This window comes from Bemisia tabaci, chromosome 8, assembly GCF_918797505.1.
Source record: "Bemisia tabaci chromosome 8, PGI_BMITA_v3".
NCBI classification, from domain to species: domain Eukaryota; kingdom Metazoa; phylum Arthropoda; class Insecta; order Hemiptera; family Aleyrodidae; genus Bemisia; species Bemisia tabaci.
Window position 1 is genome coordinate 7,154,915 of NC_092800.1, and position 15,485 is coordinate 7,170,399.

Genomic DNA, 15,485 nt, shown 5'->3' on the forward strand with positions numbered 1-15,485 from the left:
GCCTAATTTTCTTAAATGTTTTATTTTTCAAATATCAAAGTAGGCAACTTTAAATTTTATGGGTACATTTTCATAACTTGCGGTAACTCACAGATAGTGTAAAGGCTTTAATTGATCAGTACTCGGTTAAAAAAGTTAAATATAATAGAAAATTGGGCAACACAAATTCAGTTTGGCTGAATATGGTCAAATCTATCCAAGTGTCAATTTACATTTTAACTTCGGTAGGCCTAAATCATATGCTATGTGATTTTAATATGCAGAACGAAGGATGGTTTGCTGCATTTTCATCATTAAACCAGCTTCTAACAAAGGGGTTTTTTTTTTTAAATTTGGAATGAGAAAAATGCTATGTCAAAAACTCACTTGGGCGAAGAAACTTCGAAACGATTATATCATGAGTCAAATAAAAGCATGTGATAAGGGCTTTAGAGAGAGGGTACATTTATCAAATTCATTGTGTAAACGAGGGCACGGAATCTAATGTATGTTAGCTAGTGAAGGGTTCAGAAAGGGTTTTTAACAGAGAAAGCACAGGATTTTTAACCTGAGCCTTAAACTTCGTTAGGTAAAAGTTGATACAAATACATGACGCGACAACACAGAGGACAGCCTGCATGCGGAAAAGTATTTTAACGTGAAGACTTCTGGTGGGGAAGAACATTTCTGTGCAAAAAAATTCCCACTTTTATTGCTATCCAAGACGGTGAAAATACTATCGTACAAAAACATTCGAACCGCCTTGCTTGCTAAGCTCTCAAAAGATAAAAGCGTAGACTGAAATTTTTACTGAGTTTAACCTAAATGCTCAAAAATGTTCGACTGAAACCACAAACACAGGCCTACGAAAACAGAGTACAAGAATGATATTGAATAAAAAATTGGCCATACTTACCATGAGATAAGGGAAAAATTGGTAAAAAAAAGGAGTAACTAGTTGATCTTTGGGTCAATTTAAACGATTCAAGGCAGGGAGCCTTGGAGAATCTCATTCTGAGGGATGGTGAAAATACGATACCCTTACAAAATCTGAATTTACCTTCTCGTAGAAGAAAACTTGATTTTCTTTTGGAAAATATTGTTTTCTTCAGATAAAACTGCCTACTATTTCAATATATTCTAAAAAAAAATGGTTCCTTTCTTAATTGCATAAAATTAAATAGACATGTCTGGTTATGAGGCTTGGTTATGGTTTTTCATCATTTCCTCAATTTCATATTTTACTATGAAAAAATGTCACTTTCATTCAGGTCCTTGCTACTTTTGCTGAAGTTAATCCGTCATTCTTTCTCCTGCGCATGATTTATACTTTTAAAGAGAGTATAAAATTGAGCTGATAATGAGGGAACATCAGCAAGAACAAATGAACCAGTTCAATCTCTTATTCAACGGTAAAAATAGTCAAATACTGGTTTTAAGTCAGGTTCAAACAAGAACGTTTTGACTAAAGAGCCTCATGCTAGCTTTTCATACTTAATGAATGACAGGAACAGCTCACATCACTCAGAACATGCCTCTAACAGTATGCGAGGATACTAAAGATTTGATCGGCTAGTTATGGAAATAGTCTTTGAAATTAAAATTTTGAGATCACCGAGAGGACAGGAAGAGTAAAAGGAAAACCACTACCTAATTGAAGATAACTAGTCTTGCTGGGTTCACGCTCCCCATTAGCGATTCAAGATTTAATGGATCTTAAATGGGTACTTCCACTTTTTTACTATGGCTAAAGGCCGACCAACATTGAAGCACTCAGGGTTGCTGGCTCCCTCCCCCCTCCCTTTTTTCAAAGAGAAGAGTCATTTTCTCTTGAGTGTAGAAGCATGAGACAAACGTTTTTGCTTATACATTTTCCAGGTAATTTCTTCTGAGTATTTTCTACAGAGGAAAATTTGGGTTTTTCTTTTTAGAGAGTTCGAAGTTTTGTAAGATAGCCATTTTGAAACTGTCATATTCTACATAACTGATGCGAATGAAAAACTTTTGAGCCTCCACCTCTTTCGTCTCTAGGGGTTACCAAGGTTCCTATTTAGGAGTATGGTACGGTAATCACATGACAGTCTTGTTTCATCTATTTTTAGAAGGCTCACACCCTGGAAGAAAATTCTGTGCTTCTTGTAATAATGTTCCATGCTGAATATTGGACACGCTTGGCTTAGAAACTGGAGCTTCACTTGAAACGAGCTGAGAGCTCACTGTCCAAGAATGGGATTGGGTATTTGGGTTGACCGGTTGATTGCAACCCTGAGGCAAAAAGTTGAGGCTTAAAAGGTGGCTACCTACGGAAGATAGTGGTGGAGAACTAAAAATTAGAGAAGAGAAGTAGTATACATGATATATTATTAGAGAGAAGTTGGTTGAGAATTACCGTTCAGGGCCGGGGCAATCTGGGACAGTTACTGAGGCATTGAACTGCATCGGGCAACGGACAGGGCCAAATTGAAGTCCAAATTGATTGTGGCGTTGGGCAAGGGCGTTCGTTTCAATTTGAATGGCGAATGGGTGGATCATTTTCGATTTGCAATTCATCAAGGGCGAGTGGACAATCATTCGGGATGGCAATATAAAATAGCCATTTCGAAAAAACGCATGGAGAATAAGAGAGAGAGAGAAATACAAGGTCAATTAGGAACTCATTACGTTGAGGATCAACTAACGCTAAATGTGAAATTAACACGCACAGAACCTGATTTTATACTAACTGGGAGGTAACCGAAAGGGTTGTAATTCTATTTTCCTCTTTCGAATTGCAAGAGATGTCTGAGATAAAACCCCTAATATTTCCTATCAGATACCAAGGTATTATTAAAAAATAAAGGACTAGATCAAAAATAAATGTGTGGAGGTTGCTATAAAAATCAACAGGAACACCTAAAATGCCAGATGCATATGTTGTTTTAACTTAAGATATATCACTGGGTGAAGAAATGGGATCTCATTGGTCTACGAGATGATTTTCCTACTAGTGTGAATTTGAACGTCATAATTTTTTGAATGCTATTGCAAATATTGCAATTTTCAAAAATACTTGTCTTCCACTAATTATCAATTTTAAATAGCTAGTCTTGTTTCTCACAGTAAATTAATGGTGAAGTTTATCCGCTTTCAATGAGACTATCTTTAGCATGGCGTTTCCCTTCCTGGCCTACAGGAATGAGCAACCATGTTAGTCATTGATCTATCAGGATATTTCAACTTCCAGCCTGAGAATAAAGGGAACATTTTGAAGTGTTGAGACTTGTAAGAAGAGGATTTATTTCTTCTAAACCCTATGGCAATGAGTAAGTCTTCTCTACCTCCAAATGTATTGGATACGGAGAGCCCCTCCCTGTTCTACACGTTTTCTTAAATCTATACCTCAAAATGGAAATTCACTTGTTGGACCATGTAAGAACTAGATCAGGGACTGTGCGAGTGGGATGTATCTAAAAGTAAAACTCCATGGAATTCCCTAATGATTAATAAAAAAAGGGAAAAGTAAAAAAAATAAAAAAATAATGAGATTGTTTTATGGAGTGGAAACTGCACATAGTGAGGCAGAATAATGAAATATATTTTGAAGGACCGAAAATTGCCTTTGCGTAGACTCAAGTCTACGTAAGTTTCGGAATTTCATTGCTTCAAGAATGCTCCTGAAGTTTTAGGATTCTGAATAGCTGATAACAGGAGCAGATTGTTTTCATCCGTTACTTTTTAGAGATTTACGTAGAAATCAATTAGGCAATCAAATTAGGCAAAATTAAAAAAGGCAGAAAATGCTGAAGAAGAACGTTTTATTATGCTGTGGGAGTGAAGAAATAAAAAAATATCAAGTCCTTCTGAAGTTGGAAAGGAATATCTTAGGTATAAAAAAATTAATACAAAGAATTGTCCTGTGACAATGTGGTTTTAACGGGAATCCTTTTCTACCTCTATGATCGCGGGGATTTTTATAAAACCCTATTTAATTGTTAGTACCGCAAGTGTGAATTTTCTGAGGACCTTCATTGATTCCCAGGAACAAAGGAAAAACGATTCGATTCTGATGCTAATGAAATGTCTAGAAATATGTTAAACGAGAGGATTCCATACAAAAGGGGTCAGAGCAATAGTACTTACATCATTACGCAAACGGGATATATTCGCTCCTCCTTTCCCAATGATCGAGCCGGCAACCTAAAGAGAAATAGAGAGAAAAAAGTTGGTCATTCTGAAGTAATTCACCTGAGCCGAAGGCATTTGATAAAATTTTCTTGATTAATTAATTAGGATGAAATGGTATTCCGAAATAGTTATGAATATCATTACTTGACATTACATGAGATTAAACTGCAGATCAAAGCAAACTTGATGAACAGTCTCTGTTGAAATCTGACAATCAATAGAATAGCATAGAAAATTTTTGATAAGTGTCCTTTGAGAATTATAAAACTTAAACAGAGATTTTTGAACATTGCGATTGAGTCAATTAGCCATCGATATAAAACACTCTGGAAAAATCGAAGGGAAATTTCACAAATTTCTCAGAAAACTTCGTATTTATTCCGGGGCAGACTGACTTACCAGGACATGCCCAGAACGCCTGCACTTTTGTGCACATTCTGACCGTCTTCTTAAAAAATGTGAGAAATTTACTGAAAGAGATGGATGTATGACATTTTAATACCATAAGAAGGCTTGTAAAGGTTGCTCCACCTACATATGTTAAAAAATTACTTTCTGCGGAACTATTATAAAAAATTAAAAAAGTTTAATTCTGGACAATTGGTTTAGGAGAAGACCCCCTAGACCCTCTCCTAAGAAAAGAGTTGACCCCTCAGTCATGACTTCCAGCTATCCCTGTACTGTACCCTCTCTACAGCCGAACACACTGTCAATCACTGTATTCTTCAGAAGAGGTTCAACCACTTAAGAATATTCATACAACATTTATCCAGTTTGCAGTGCTGCCTCATTGTTACTTGGACCGCGTCATGCAGAAAGGAACCAAACCACATCAGCTATTAATTGGGCAATTTAATTTCTTACATGAAAACAGTTGTGCAGATTTTTGTGCAACTTTCGGGGAATTTTCTGCATGAAGCGAAGCAAATTCCTTAGAACTTTCGAAGGAATCCGTACAAACGTTCTCTTGTAAACAATTAAATTGTTCAGTAAAATTTGGCAAAAGCTGATGTGGCTTGGTTCCTTTCTACTAAACACTGTCCAATTAGCTCAACCTCCTCGACAGAGGACTCTAAGAATTTTGCGACGGGAGGAAAAATTTCAAAAATTCCTTCCTTTGAATACAAAAAATTTAGATCCAATAACTGGAGCGCCATGTAAAAGCTTGTCAGGATTTGACTTCAGCAAGTCCTAAAAAAAGGAAAAATGATTTTTGATTTACCTTGCTAGGAATTAATACTCGGATCTCGACCTGGCCCTCTTCGATGGGACCTCGCGATCGTTTATTAAACTGACCAGGAGCGTTTCCATCGTGGAACCTCTTCATGGCTGAAACACAAAAGACAAGATCAATTAGTCAAGAGAATTTTGTTAGTTAATACTAACTTGGGGGATTTAGATCTAATTTCCTCCAAATTACATAAATTAATCACCAGAAAAACATTAATTACTTCGTCTTTAAGGATCCTAAGTTGAATTTCCAAGTTTCTAGTACCAATGCCATAAACACAACTTGGTCCCTGATGTATCCCTGGAATGGAGAATCAGCAGGTGTCTGAAATTCAAAGTATTTCGTGTTTAAGAGGAAACCACTGAGTGAGCTGAACACGATAAAACCCTTCTCGATTCAAAAGCTGGACAATTATTGCAGGAAATATGACACAATGATCGAATCTGCTAAAATACGTGTCTTTAGCTTCTGGCCAAAGTATCACAAGCGCCATGCGACATTAGATAATTTCCGCCGCCATTATATTTTTTCACAGAGAAAATGTTGGTTGAATCTGTTTGAATGAAAATGTCACTGAATTTTCTTCGAACTGCGGATAAAATTCAGTGAAATCTTCAAACAGATTCAACTAACGATTCCTCCGTAAAAAAAATAAAATGGTGACGGAAATTTTAGAACGTCACACGGCGCTTGTGATACTTTGGCCGGAAGGTGTCAATGTGTTTAAATAGGGAAAAGCGGCCAGATGACGTCACTGGGATTTTTTTTACTTTTAAATTTATTTTAATACTATTTCCTGTGTCGGATAAACATAGTAAAAAAAAACCCTGCGAAATCAGCTCTTCAAGCACTCACAGATGAAACCATGAAAAATTTATTAACTTGCAAATTCTTTATTCCTCATTTCTCCAGGTTCTCGATGCCAAGGAGGAAAGTAAATACTGCCGTGTTAAGGGAAAACGCCGTATGAACCTTCAGGCGTTGCCAAATTTTCTTCAATAAAACACGAATTCCTTGGTAAACTTAAGAATATTTTTCTTCCAATTTCTCAGAGAATATTCTTCGTATTTTGATCTCAAGTTCCTGAAAATTTAAAGGAAAAATATTCATAATTTTTCTAATAAATAAACATTTTATCAAAGGAAATTTTGGCAACTCTCGAATGTTCATACGGCGTTCTTCCTTAGCACGGCAGAATAGAAAAGCGTGGCGTTCGCTCCGTTCGTAGAAATGAGTTGGACAAGCTCCGTACCGTAAAACTCGAAAAATCCGACGTCGTTGTTACGGTGCATCTGACTCGACCGTCTAACGTCGGAGGGTTCGCGGTGCAACAAAAGGTCCGACAGCTGTGCACCCGGGAAAAAACCGTTCGAAGGACCGGAAAAATCAGGTTGAAAATCACTCGGAACACCGCGCGAGGCGCAAAGTCGCGATCACTCAAACTCGGAAACGATTCCGAGAAATTCGGGAAACGGCAGGTGCGAGGAGAGAAACGAACTCGCGATCAGCCCGGTGGCATGGCGTGCTTTGCGATATATCGATTGATCTGTCGTTAAAACCTAGGGAAAAGGATCGATAAACAGGGTGTTCGCAACGAACAATTTCATAATCGATTCTTTACCACAGCTTCAAACGGGAAGAAATCGATAATCGATCTACACCTCGTCACTGTCGCGATTGGCCTTACCGTGGTACGACGCCATTACATGAGAGCGCGCGATTACCTTATCAATTTTCGGACATTTTACGGCCGGCGAGAGGAAATGCAATAACTTCCTAATGCTTAAAATTTCCGATTGATTAAAAAAACAACGTAACAGTTAAAAACAACGTAACAGTTAAAAACAACGTATGTACTATCAACTTCCCTGTGCACACGAGTGTTTTTACGGAAATTTTAGTCGCTGATTACAAAATTTAGTCCGATTAGGCAACACGAAATGCAGTTTGGCTGCTTTTGATTGGTGCCTTCGAATTTATTTCGGAGCTCAGAGCGGTATTCCAATTGAATCGTGTCGTCCGAAAACCGCTGGTGTCCATTTTTTCAGCTTCCGGTTCTTTTATGTTGATAATACTTTTGAAGCGTTGATACAATCATGAAAGTGGCGCCAATACTCGTTTTGGGATGCGGATAACCCTAAATCAAGTGTTAACACCACTTTCATGGTTGCATTTAACTCTGAAAAGTATCATCAACCCAAAAAACTAAAGATTGGAATGATGGACAATACTGCCTTGCTATGGAAGAACGCCGCACAAACTATCAGGCGTCGCCAAATTTCCTTCGACAAAATAAGAATTTTCAGAAAAAATTATGAATATTTCTCTTCCGATTTTTCAGAGGGTCCCGTTCGTAATTTGATCTAAAGATTCTTCAAATTTCACGGGAAAATATTCATAACTATCTTAAAAATTGAAGATTTCCTACGAAGAAATTTGGCAACTCTCGAATACTCATACGACATTCTTCCTTAGCACGGCAGAATAGCGCGGTTTTCGCACGACACGATTGGTATTTCGCCCCCCCCCCCCCCCCCAAAAAAAAAACCCCGCGTCATTTTATCTTAAGACTCCACGACGACTTGGAAAGAATGTCGGAGGAACTTTGATCCAGGAGGGCGGGGGGGGGGGGGGGGAGGGGGGGATGACATCCAAGTTTCAACAATTTTTTCGCTCGCGATGATCGAGGGTTTCGAGGGGACGTGACCCACTGGTCGATTTCCAACCCCCACGGATGGCGAGGGGGCCGGGGGGCGATAATTCGCGTTAATTATTCGTGTCATTTCCAGATGAATTCCCGGCATAATTAATAGCTTCATTCACTCCGTCGTCCGGAGCGAGAAACCCTGCTTTCGGAGCCCGACGAAGAAGTTACCCTCCGCCCTGTTCGAAGCCGACTCGTCATCGAGCTTTGATGGTATTCTAGTCAGCATTCTTTCATCCTCCCCCGCATAAATTCCTTCTCTAGTGATGCAATGCTCCCAGCCGTCCAAAGCAGGATTGCCGGACAGCTTAATCTTCGAGATTCCACGTTGAAAAAATGGGGAAGAGGAAGAGAACAGGCAAATGGACTTAAGACACACATCTTAACTGTTATACGTAAGAAACAGGGAGCTCAAAGAAATTCCCTAACTTTCCCCCACAAATTCCCTAACTTTTCTCGGTCGTTAGAAATTCCCTGACTTTCCCTCACAAAATTCCTGACTTCTCGGTCGTTAGAAATTCCCTTACTTTCCCCACAAATTCCGCAACTTTTTTCGGTCGTTGGAAATTCCCTGACTTTCCCTCACAAATTCCCCAACTTTTCTCGGTCGTTAGAAATTCCCTGAATATTCCCCACAAATTCCCCGACTTTTCCCAGTCATCACAAATTCCCTAACCTTTCTCGGTTGTTAAACGTTATCTGACTTTTCCCGATCATTGCAAATTCCCTGACTTTCCCAAATTTCCCCGGTTTCCCAGACCGCCGGCAACCGTGCAAACGCCGTCCATCCACGCTCACACGACACCCCTCGATAAAAGCCGCAGATAGGTCTGTGCTCTGGTTACTCCAGAACCCGATCGACCGGAGACGCTGGATCCCACCCCGGCGTCGACCCGGCAACGCTGGGGCGCGGGGACCCGCGACTTCCGCGAACCGCCCCCACCCTCGACGCCGGGGCGGGGGCGGGGGGCGCGGCGACCCGTCTGGCGCCCGACTGCGTGGCGCCCCCGCCCCCTCCCGCCGCCCGCTTCGGCGACCGTTACCCCCGGAACGACACCCCGAACGGGCCCGCGCCACGCACGCAAGGCAACCCACCCCCGATAGGCCGCCCTGGTCCACGGCTTCCGCGCCGCACAGTGGAACGAGTCAATTGAAGAGGTCGGACATGAATTTTTTTACTAAAACTGTGAATTTTGATGTCTAATTCGTTACATTTTAAATTACGAAGGGTGTTAAGGAAAGGAAATTTCACGAGAAAACCAATGGAGCCACTTTCAAAACCTCAAAGTTTTGTATGAACGGAGTTGTAACCGTTTAAAGTTTGCAAATTTTGTCCGACCTCTCCTCTTGACTCGATCCACTGTGCGCCGGTGGTGGTGGTGGTGGTGGTGGTGCCTTCGCCGCCCGAGTCTAGTGCTCGGCAAACAGAGCGTGTGAAAATTCTAACGGCTTGCGGTGCCCTTAAATTAATTGCTACGCAACAGCGCTGCTCGGCTTCGGAGCGGGGGGCGGGGTGGGGGAAGGGGGATGGTGCGCCGCAACGAATTTCATTTCGGGGTTCGTGAGCTTTTCCTCCGGAGAAGCCAAGATGCGAGCGAACCTGTGTGGAAACGCCGATTCCACTCGCGGTAAGTTCCTGATTCTTGACGCCTTGTTCGTTTCGGAACCGCATCCCTGCGTTCGTGAACAGGGTGTCTACTAAAACATGCTGGCCATAAATTAGTAATTTTACAGTACTTTTTCAGGACACTTCTAAGAAATTCAGTTCCTCCTCAACAGAAAAATGCAGTCCTTTGTAAGTACCTTCATTTGACGAATTTCGAAAAATTTCAAAAATTTGAATTTCTCGCTCAAATTGCGACAACAACGACAGGGAGAGAGAGAGAGAGAGAAAAAAAAATTGATCAAAATTCCGGACCTTCTTGCGGAATTTCCGCTCTTTCCAGTACTTTCAGCCCGCCCTTACAAAATCAGTACTATTTCCAAAAATTCCGAACTTTCAGACACCCTGATTCGCGAGAAGGTAGTCAAAATTCCGGACCTTCTTGCGGAATTTCCGCTCTTTTCAGTACTTCCGGCCCGCCCTTACAAAAGCAATACTATTTCCGAAAATTCCGGACTTACAGACACCCATATTCGCGAGAAGGTAGAAAAGGAGGAGCTCAGCGTTTAAAACACTCTGCCGCTAATTTCTATTTTTGCCGGTCCTTCTAGTAAGGTGTCAAAATCGTTTTGACTGTCGCGATTCTCATGCTTATCTCGGTCTGTAGCAGCCTTACTTTCGGGTCATTTTTACAGCCACATTAAAAATAAATAAAATGCTTGGCTGAAATTACGAGTAAAAAATTAAGGTAAAACTGCGTGCACTAAACGGTCGTACTGAGGTAGAACTTCGGGTTTGCTTTACACCTCACCATCGAAACAGCAACAAGTGGGTGGTGGGTGGGTGCGTCATAGGTTCGGCCCTGTCTCACACTCCTTCCTCCCTTTTTGCTAGTGTGATGAACTAACATGTCTCGAAACCTTCCGCTCGCATTCGTCAACAGTGCTCACATTTCATTTAATGAAAAGAGCATCATCCGGCTGAAAAGCAACTCCGTGATGAGACAAGTGCCGCATAACAGAAATACGTTCATTGGAAAAAAATAAGACATTGGATGTAGAGGAAAAAAAGGAAAAGGAAATCCTCTCAAATTAGGAGGCTTGGTTCTTGATTTAAGTTTAAATCTGATTGAATCAAGAGTCCTTATTCTTGTCAATGTTTTCATGAGTCTGGACTCTAGATACAATGTGTTTTTTTTCCAGTGTTTCCTTGCCTTTCTCCGAGTTCAGATCCCCAAGTTTTCTTCGAACAATTTTAGGAAAATTACGTAATTTGTAGGACGACAGGATACGCCCATTATCCCTCGGAGATAGACTAAATCGATGCAAAATGACGCGTAAATCATCACTTTTGAAAAATCTAATTTCTTCTGGTTACTGAGTCAATTTCGTTCTTTCGATTCTTTCATTACCCCGTTTTCCGAGAAGTAATTTTTTCTCCTGACGTTTGCCAGATTGACCGGATAAAACAGGTTCGATCTCCCCCGACTTTCCCCGTTTTTCCCATTCCTTAATTTGCTCCCCTAGACTTTCTCTATTTTCTCTTGCAAATATTTTACTCCCTTGGACGCGGACGAAGATTTTTCGCTGACAAAAATTGTACCTAAACAAGGGTGTCTACGAAAAAACGCTGGCCAAAAATTAGTACTCATACAAAAAATTTTCAGTGCATTCCCAAAAAACTCGGTACCTTCTTAAAAAAACAATCCAGTACTTCCATTTGAGAAAGTTAAAAATTCCGCTTGATTGCGGCAAAAATGACGCTAACACAAAATGTCATTCGTGGCTTCATGGCTTCAAGATTAACTGACTGCACGATCACGATTTACCAGGTAAATACTACTCTAAGGATCAACGCACAGGAAGATCGCATTCTTTTCAGGCTTTATTAAAAAACACGCGTGGTATAAACGAAAAAATTCCGAACCTTCTTACGGAATTTCCGCACCTATACGGCGCTTCCGGACCGCCCTTAAAAAATCAGTCATATTTCCGAACTTTCCGGAAATTCCGGACTGGTAGACACACGGTCGCGAACTTGACCCGTTCGATCACTTCCCGGTATTTCCGCATTTCCCGGACAGGGTGTCTATTAGAACAGGCTGGCCAAAGATCAGTACTTTCCCAAGAAATTCAGTACCTCCTCGATAGAAAAATTGCAGTGTTTTTCCAGTACCTCCATTCAACGAAATTCGAACATTTTCAAAAATTTGAATTCCTCGCTCAGGAATGAAAAACATTCACAGGGTGTCTAGTATTTAGTAATTTTGAAAAATCCTGACATTTTTCTGATATTTTATACAATATTCCTGATTTTTTCAATTGAAAATTCCTGATATTTTCCTGATTTTCCTCGACTCCTGGCACGGTAGGCAAATAGCAGTAAGACTTTCTCCGCTGAGGAGATTTGCGTAAGAAAAATTCCTGATAAAACGTCCGATTCTCCGATTCTCCTGATCGGCTGATATTTTCCGGTTTTTCCTGATGCTAGACACCCTGAATTTCAGGGCCTCCTTGCGTTTTTCAGTACTTCCGGACCGCCTTTAAAAAACCAGTACTGTTTCCGGACTTTTCAGAAATTCCGGACTTGTAGACACCCTGCCCGGAGACGGAAACCCTCCGAACTCCGACCGGGATCTCGCGACCCGCGAGATCCGCCGAGGAAACCTCGCCGGCTGCGACGAGGATGGCTACACGGCCGCCCGCGACACGGCACGACACCGCGGGAGGCGTCGAAAAATCAATAGAACGCAATCAGCTAAATGCATTCATAATTAAATGCACGCGGCAATTATTCGCGGGGGAGAGTTCTTACGACTACGACAACCCCTCTCGCTCCTTCACGAGTCTCGCCCCCTCCCCCGTCGTTTCCGCCGAACCGATCGGGCTCCTTATACCCCACTTGGGGGGTGCTCAGCGCCGGAGTTTAACGACCCACTGACTCCGTTAAGTTCACCGCGCCGCCGGATCAGGCCGGGTCACACAATCAAACTGAACCTATCCTGGTAGCGAGAAACATTCCGGATGCGGTACTTTTTCAGTACATTCTCAAGAGGTTCAGTACTTCCTCAACAGAAAAATTCAGTACTTTTTCGGTATCATCACTTGACGAAATTCGAAAACTCTCAAAAGTTTGAAATTCTCGCTCGAATTGCGACAAAATTGACGCAGCCACAAAATTGCATTGGTGGCTTGAATCAACGCGCAAGGGGTTGGATACTTTCCAGGCTTCGGTAAAAAACGCGCGTGGAATGAGGGAAGAATTTCCGAACCTTCTTTTGGAATTTTCGCACTTCTTCGATGCTTCCGGACGGCCCTTAAAAAATCAATACTATAATTCCGGACCTTTCGGCGGAATCTCCGCACTTTCTCAGTACTTCCGAACCACCCTAAAAAATCAGAACTATTATCCCGGGCAAGGAGACACCCTACTTACTTAAGAGAAGATGATTCCATTTTAAACGCGTGAAACATCGAACGTTCCGCCAGTCGAGACTCCTAGATCCGGGGTTCCCGATTCCCTACGGGTCAGTATCCGAAGCAACAGGAGAGAAGGATCCTGAGAGAAAGCTGGCGGGAGAGGTTTTTCCTCGACTCCGGCGGAGGAAAATTCGCGAGACGACCGGAGCGCCTTGCCGGATGGCGAGGAAACTCGTAAAACGCGTTTACGGGCTCTCGCCAGCCACATAAAATCGTCGGAAACACAATGACCGATTTTTTTTTACTTTATTCTTTTTTTACGGTCGCGAGCAGCGACGTCGTCGGACTCGGGGTCGGCCCGTAAATCCGCGCATTGCGATACATCGATTGATCTGCCATTTAAACCTAAGGAAAAGGATCGATAGGCAAAGTGTTCGCCACGAACACCTCAATAATCGATTCTTTACCACGGCTTCAAATGGGGAAACATCGATAATCGATCGTGCACGCCTCGCTACTGCCATGAATCATAGGAGAAGCAATTACTTGACCTACCCCATGGAGCGTATTTTGGCTCTGGATCATGTACAGTAACACTCATGTGGCGAGGCGTGAATGATTATCGATATTTCTCCATTTGAAGCTACGGTAAAAATCGATTATTAAGGTGTTCGTTGCGAACACCTTGTTTATCGATCCTTTTCCATAGGTTTAAATGGCAGAGCATTCGATAAATCGAAAAGCACTGCAAAGGAACGTAACATTATTCAAATGCTGCAAAATTGACCCGTACAATTCAAATTACCGGGAAAATTTACCCCGGGAATCGACCAAAGTGCCTCCGATGTTAGCACGGGATCAGAAATGCGATGGGTGAGAGTTTCGATAAAATATTCCCAAGATTCTCCCAGTACAAATGTAAATTTCGAGATGAGATTTAATGTAGCAACATAAAAATGTAGTTCTAGCCCTTGGACCCGGAGTTACTCTTCAGTGTTCAAGCATAGGATGACTGTGAGATGAAGCATTTGCTAAAAAGACGCAACTATTTCGACCTCTAGGACGGTCAAGTTGCCTACCTGGAAAATTGAAGGAGCTCCGCTTTTCGCAGTCTCTCGTGAAAGGAAACGTAAAAATGAAATCCTTTAAATTTAATTTTGAATGTGCTATTGTCAGAAAACCGATTGATTGAAACTGAGTTTTAGAAAAAAAAAGCAATAGCTTCACTCAACAAATATGTATCTCATGTTCGCAGTTTTAAATAAACATCGCGGTTCCATCAATTCCTTTATGTATTAGCAATGGATGGCGTGATGCTAAAATATTTTATATTGGTAATTTCAGATACAAAAACAAAGAACTAAAACATAGCCACGCTCGCATTCAATCGCGAGTCTCCTGTGCGATGAGAGATCTTAAAGAGTGATGCGCCTTCAATTTTTCAAGTAGGCCAAATGACCATCCCAGGAGTTGAAATAGTTGCATGTTGGGTCCGAACCCAAGTGACAGTGGGTGGTCGTTGAGAATTCGACCCACTCACGCTTGATCACACAGACTTCTTAATAAATGGTATATTTTTGACGGTAAAAGCCCACTGATTAGCCTGGCTTCCGTTTTGAGCGGAAACTTTCCACTTATAGAGGAAAAAAAGGTAGAAAATCCAAAATATCAACTGGCAAAATGTATTAAATAATAATATCTCAACGAAACATCGGTAATTCTTGAACACAAAAGAGAGATGTGAAACATTTTTATCATTTATCCGTTAATATCTCCAGATTCATCAAGATTTTCCGCGAAAAACTCCCACCGCGCCCTTAACTTTCCTCCACAAAATTCCAATATCTTGACTTTTCCGGTTCTTGTTGAGATCCTTCAGCTCTGACAGGAAGTCATTGATATAATTCCTATAAATAACCCGACGAAAAAGAGACAAATCTATATATATGCATTCCACTCCGCAGAAGGCTCTCTTTTTGTTTCGAAAGTAAATTATTATTTGTCATTAAAATGAAAACTTCGGGATATCGTCACCTTCCAGGCAAAGTATCACAAGCGCCATGCGACGTTTAAAAAATTCCGCCGCCATTTTATTTCTTTACTGAGAAATTGTTGGTTGAATCTGTTTGGAAATATCACTAAATTTTATCGGCAGCACAAAGAAAATTCAGTGAAATTTTCGGACAGCTTCGTTGAACAATTTCTCTGTAAAAAAATAAAATGGCGGCGGAAATTTTTAAACGTCGCATGGCGCTTGTGATACTTTGCCTGGAAGGTGACGATATGATGATAAAACCCACGTAGGAGGGTCCCAGCCTTTCGCAAAAAATCCTTTGACATTTCCTGAAAGTATGTAGTGAAGTTTTTTCCTATTACTTTATTTTT

At 41.3% G+C, this 15,485-nt stretch overlaps 1 protein-coding gene across 3 annotated transcripts in view; it reads right to left on the reverse strand.

The window, feature by feature from the left end:
- HnRNP-K (Heterogeneous nuclear ribonucleoprotein K) overlaps nt 1-15,485 on the reverse strand; it is a 71,799-nt gene that overhangs the window by 16,468 nt on the left and 39,846 nt on the right. For 2 of the 3 annotated variants that reach the window (XM_019057057.2, XM_019057058.2), the window contains exons 3-5: nt 5,366-5,472; nt 4,099-4,155; nt 2,369-2,412 (exon numbers count right to left, since the gene is read on the reverse strand). In XM_019057057.2, coding sequence (XP_018912602.1) covers nt 2,369-2,412; nt 4,099-4,155; nt 5,366-5,470 — 206 coding nt within the window. In that variant the 5' untranslated portion in view covers nt 5,471-5,472. The remainder of the gene's footprint in view (nt 1-2,368; nt 2,413-4,098; nt 4,156-5,365; nt 5,473-15,485) is intronic. The other variant, XM_072303470.1, reaches the window with a different exon arrangement.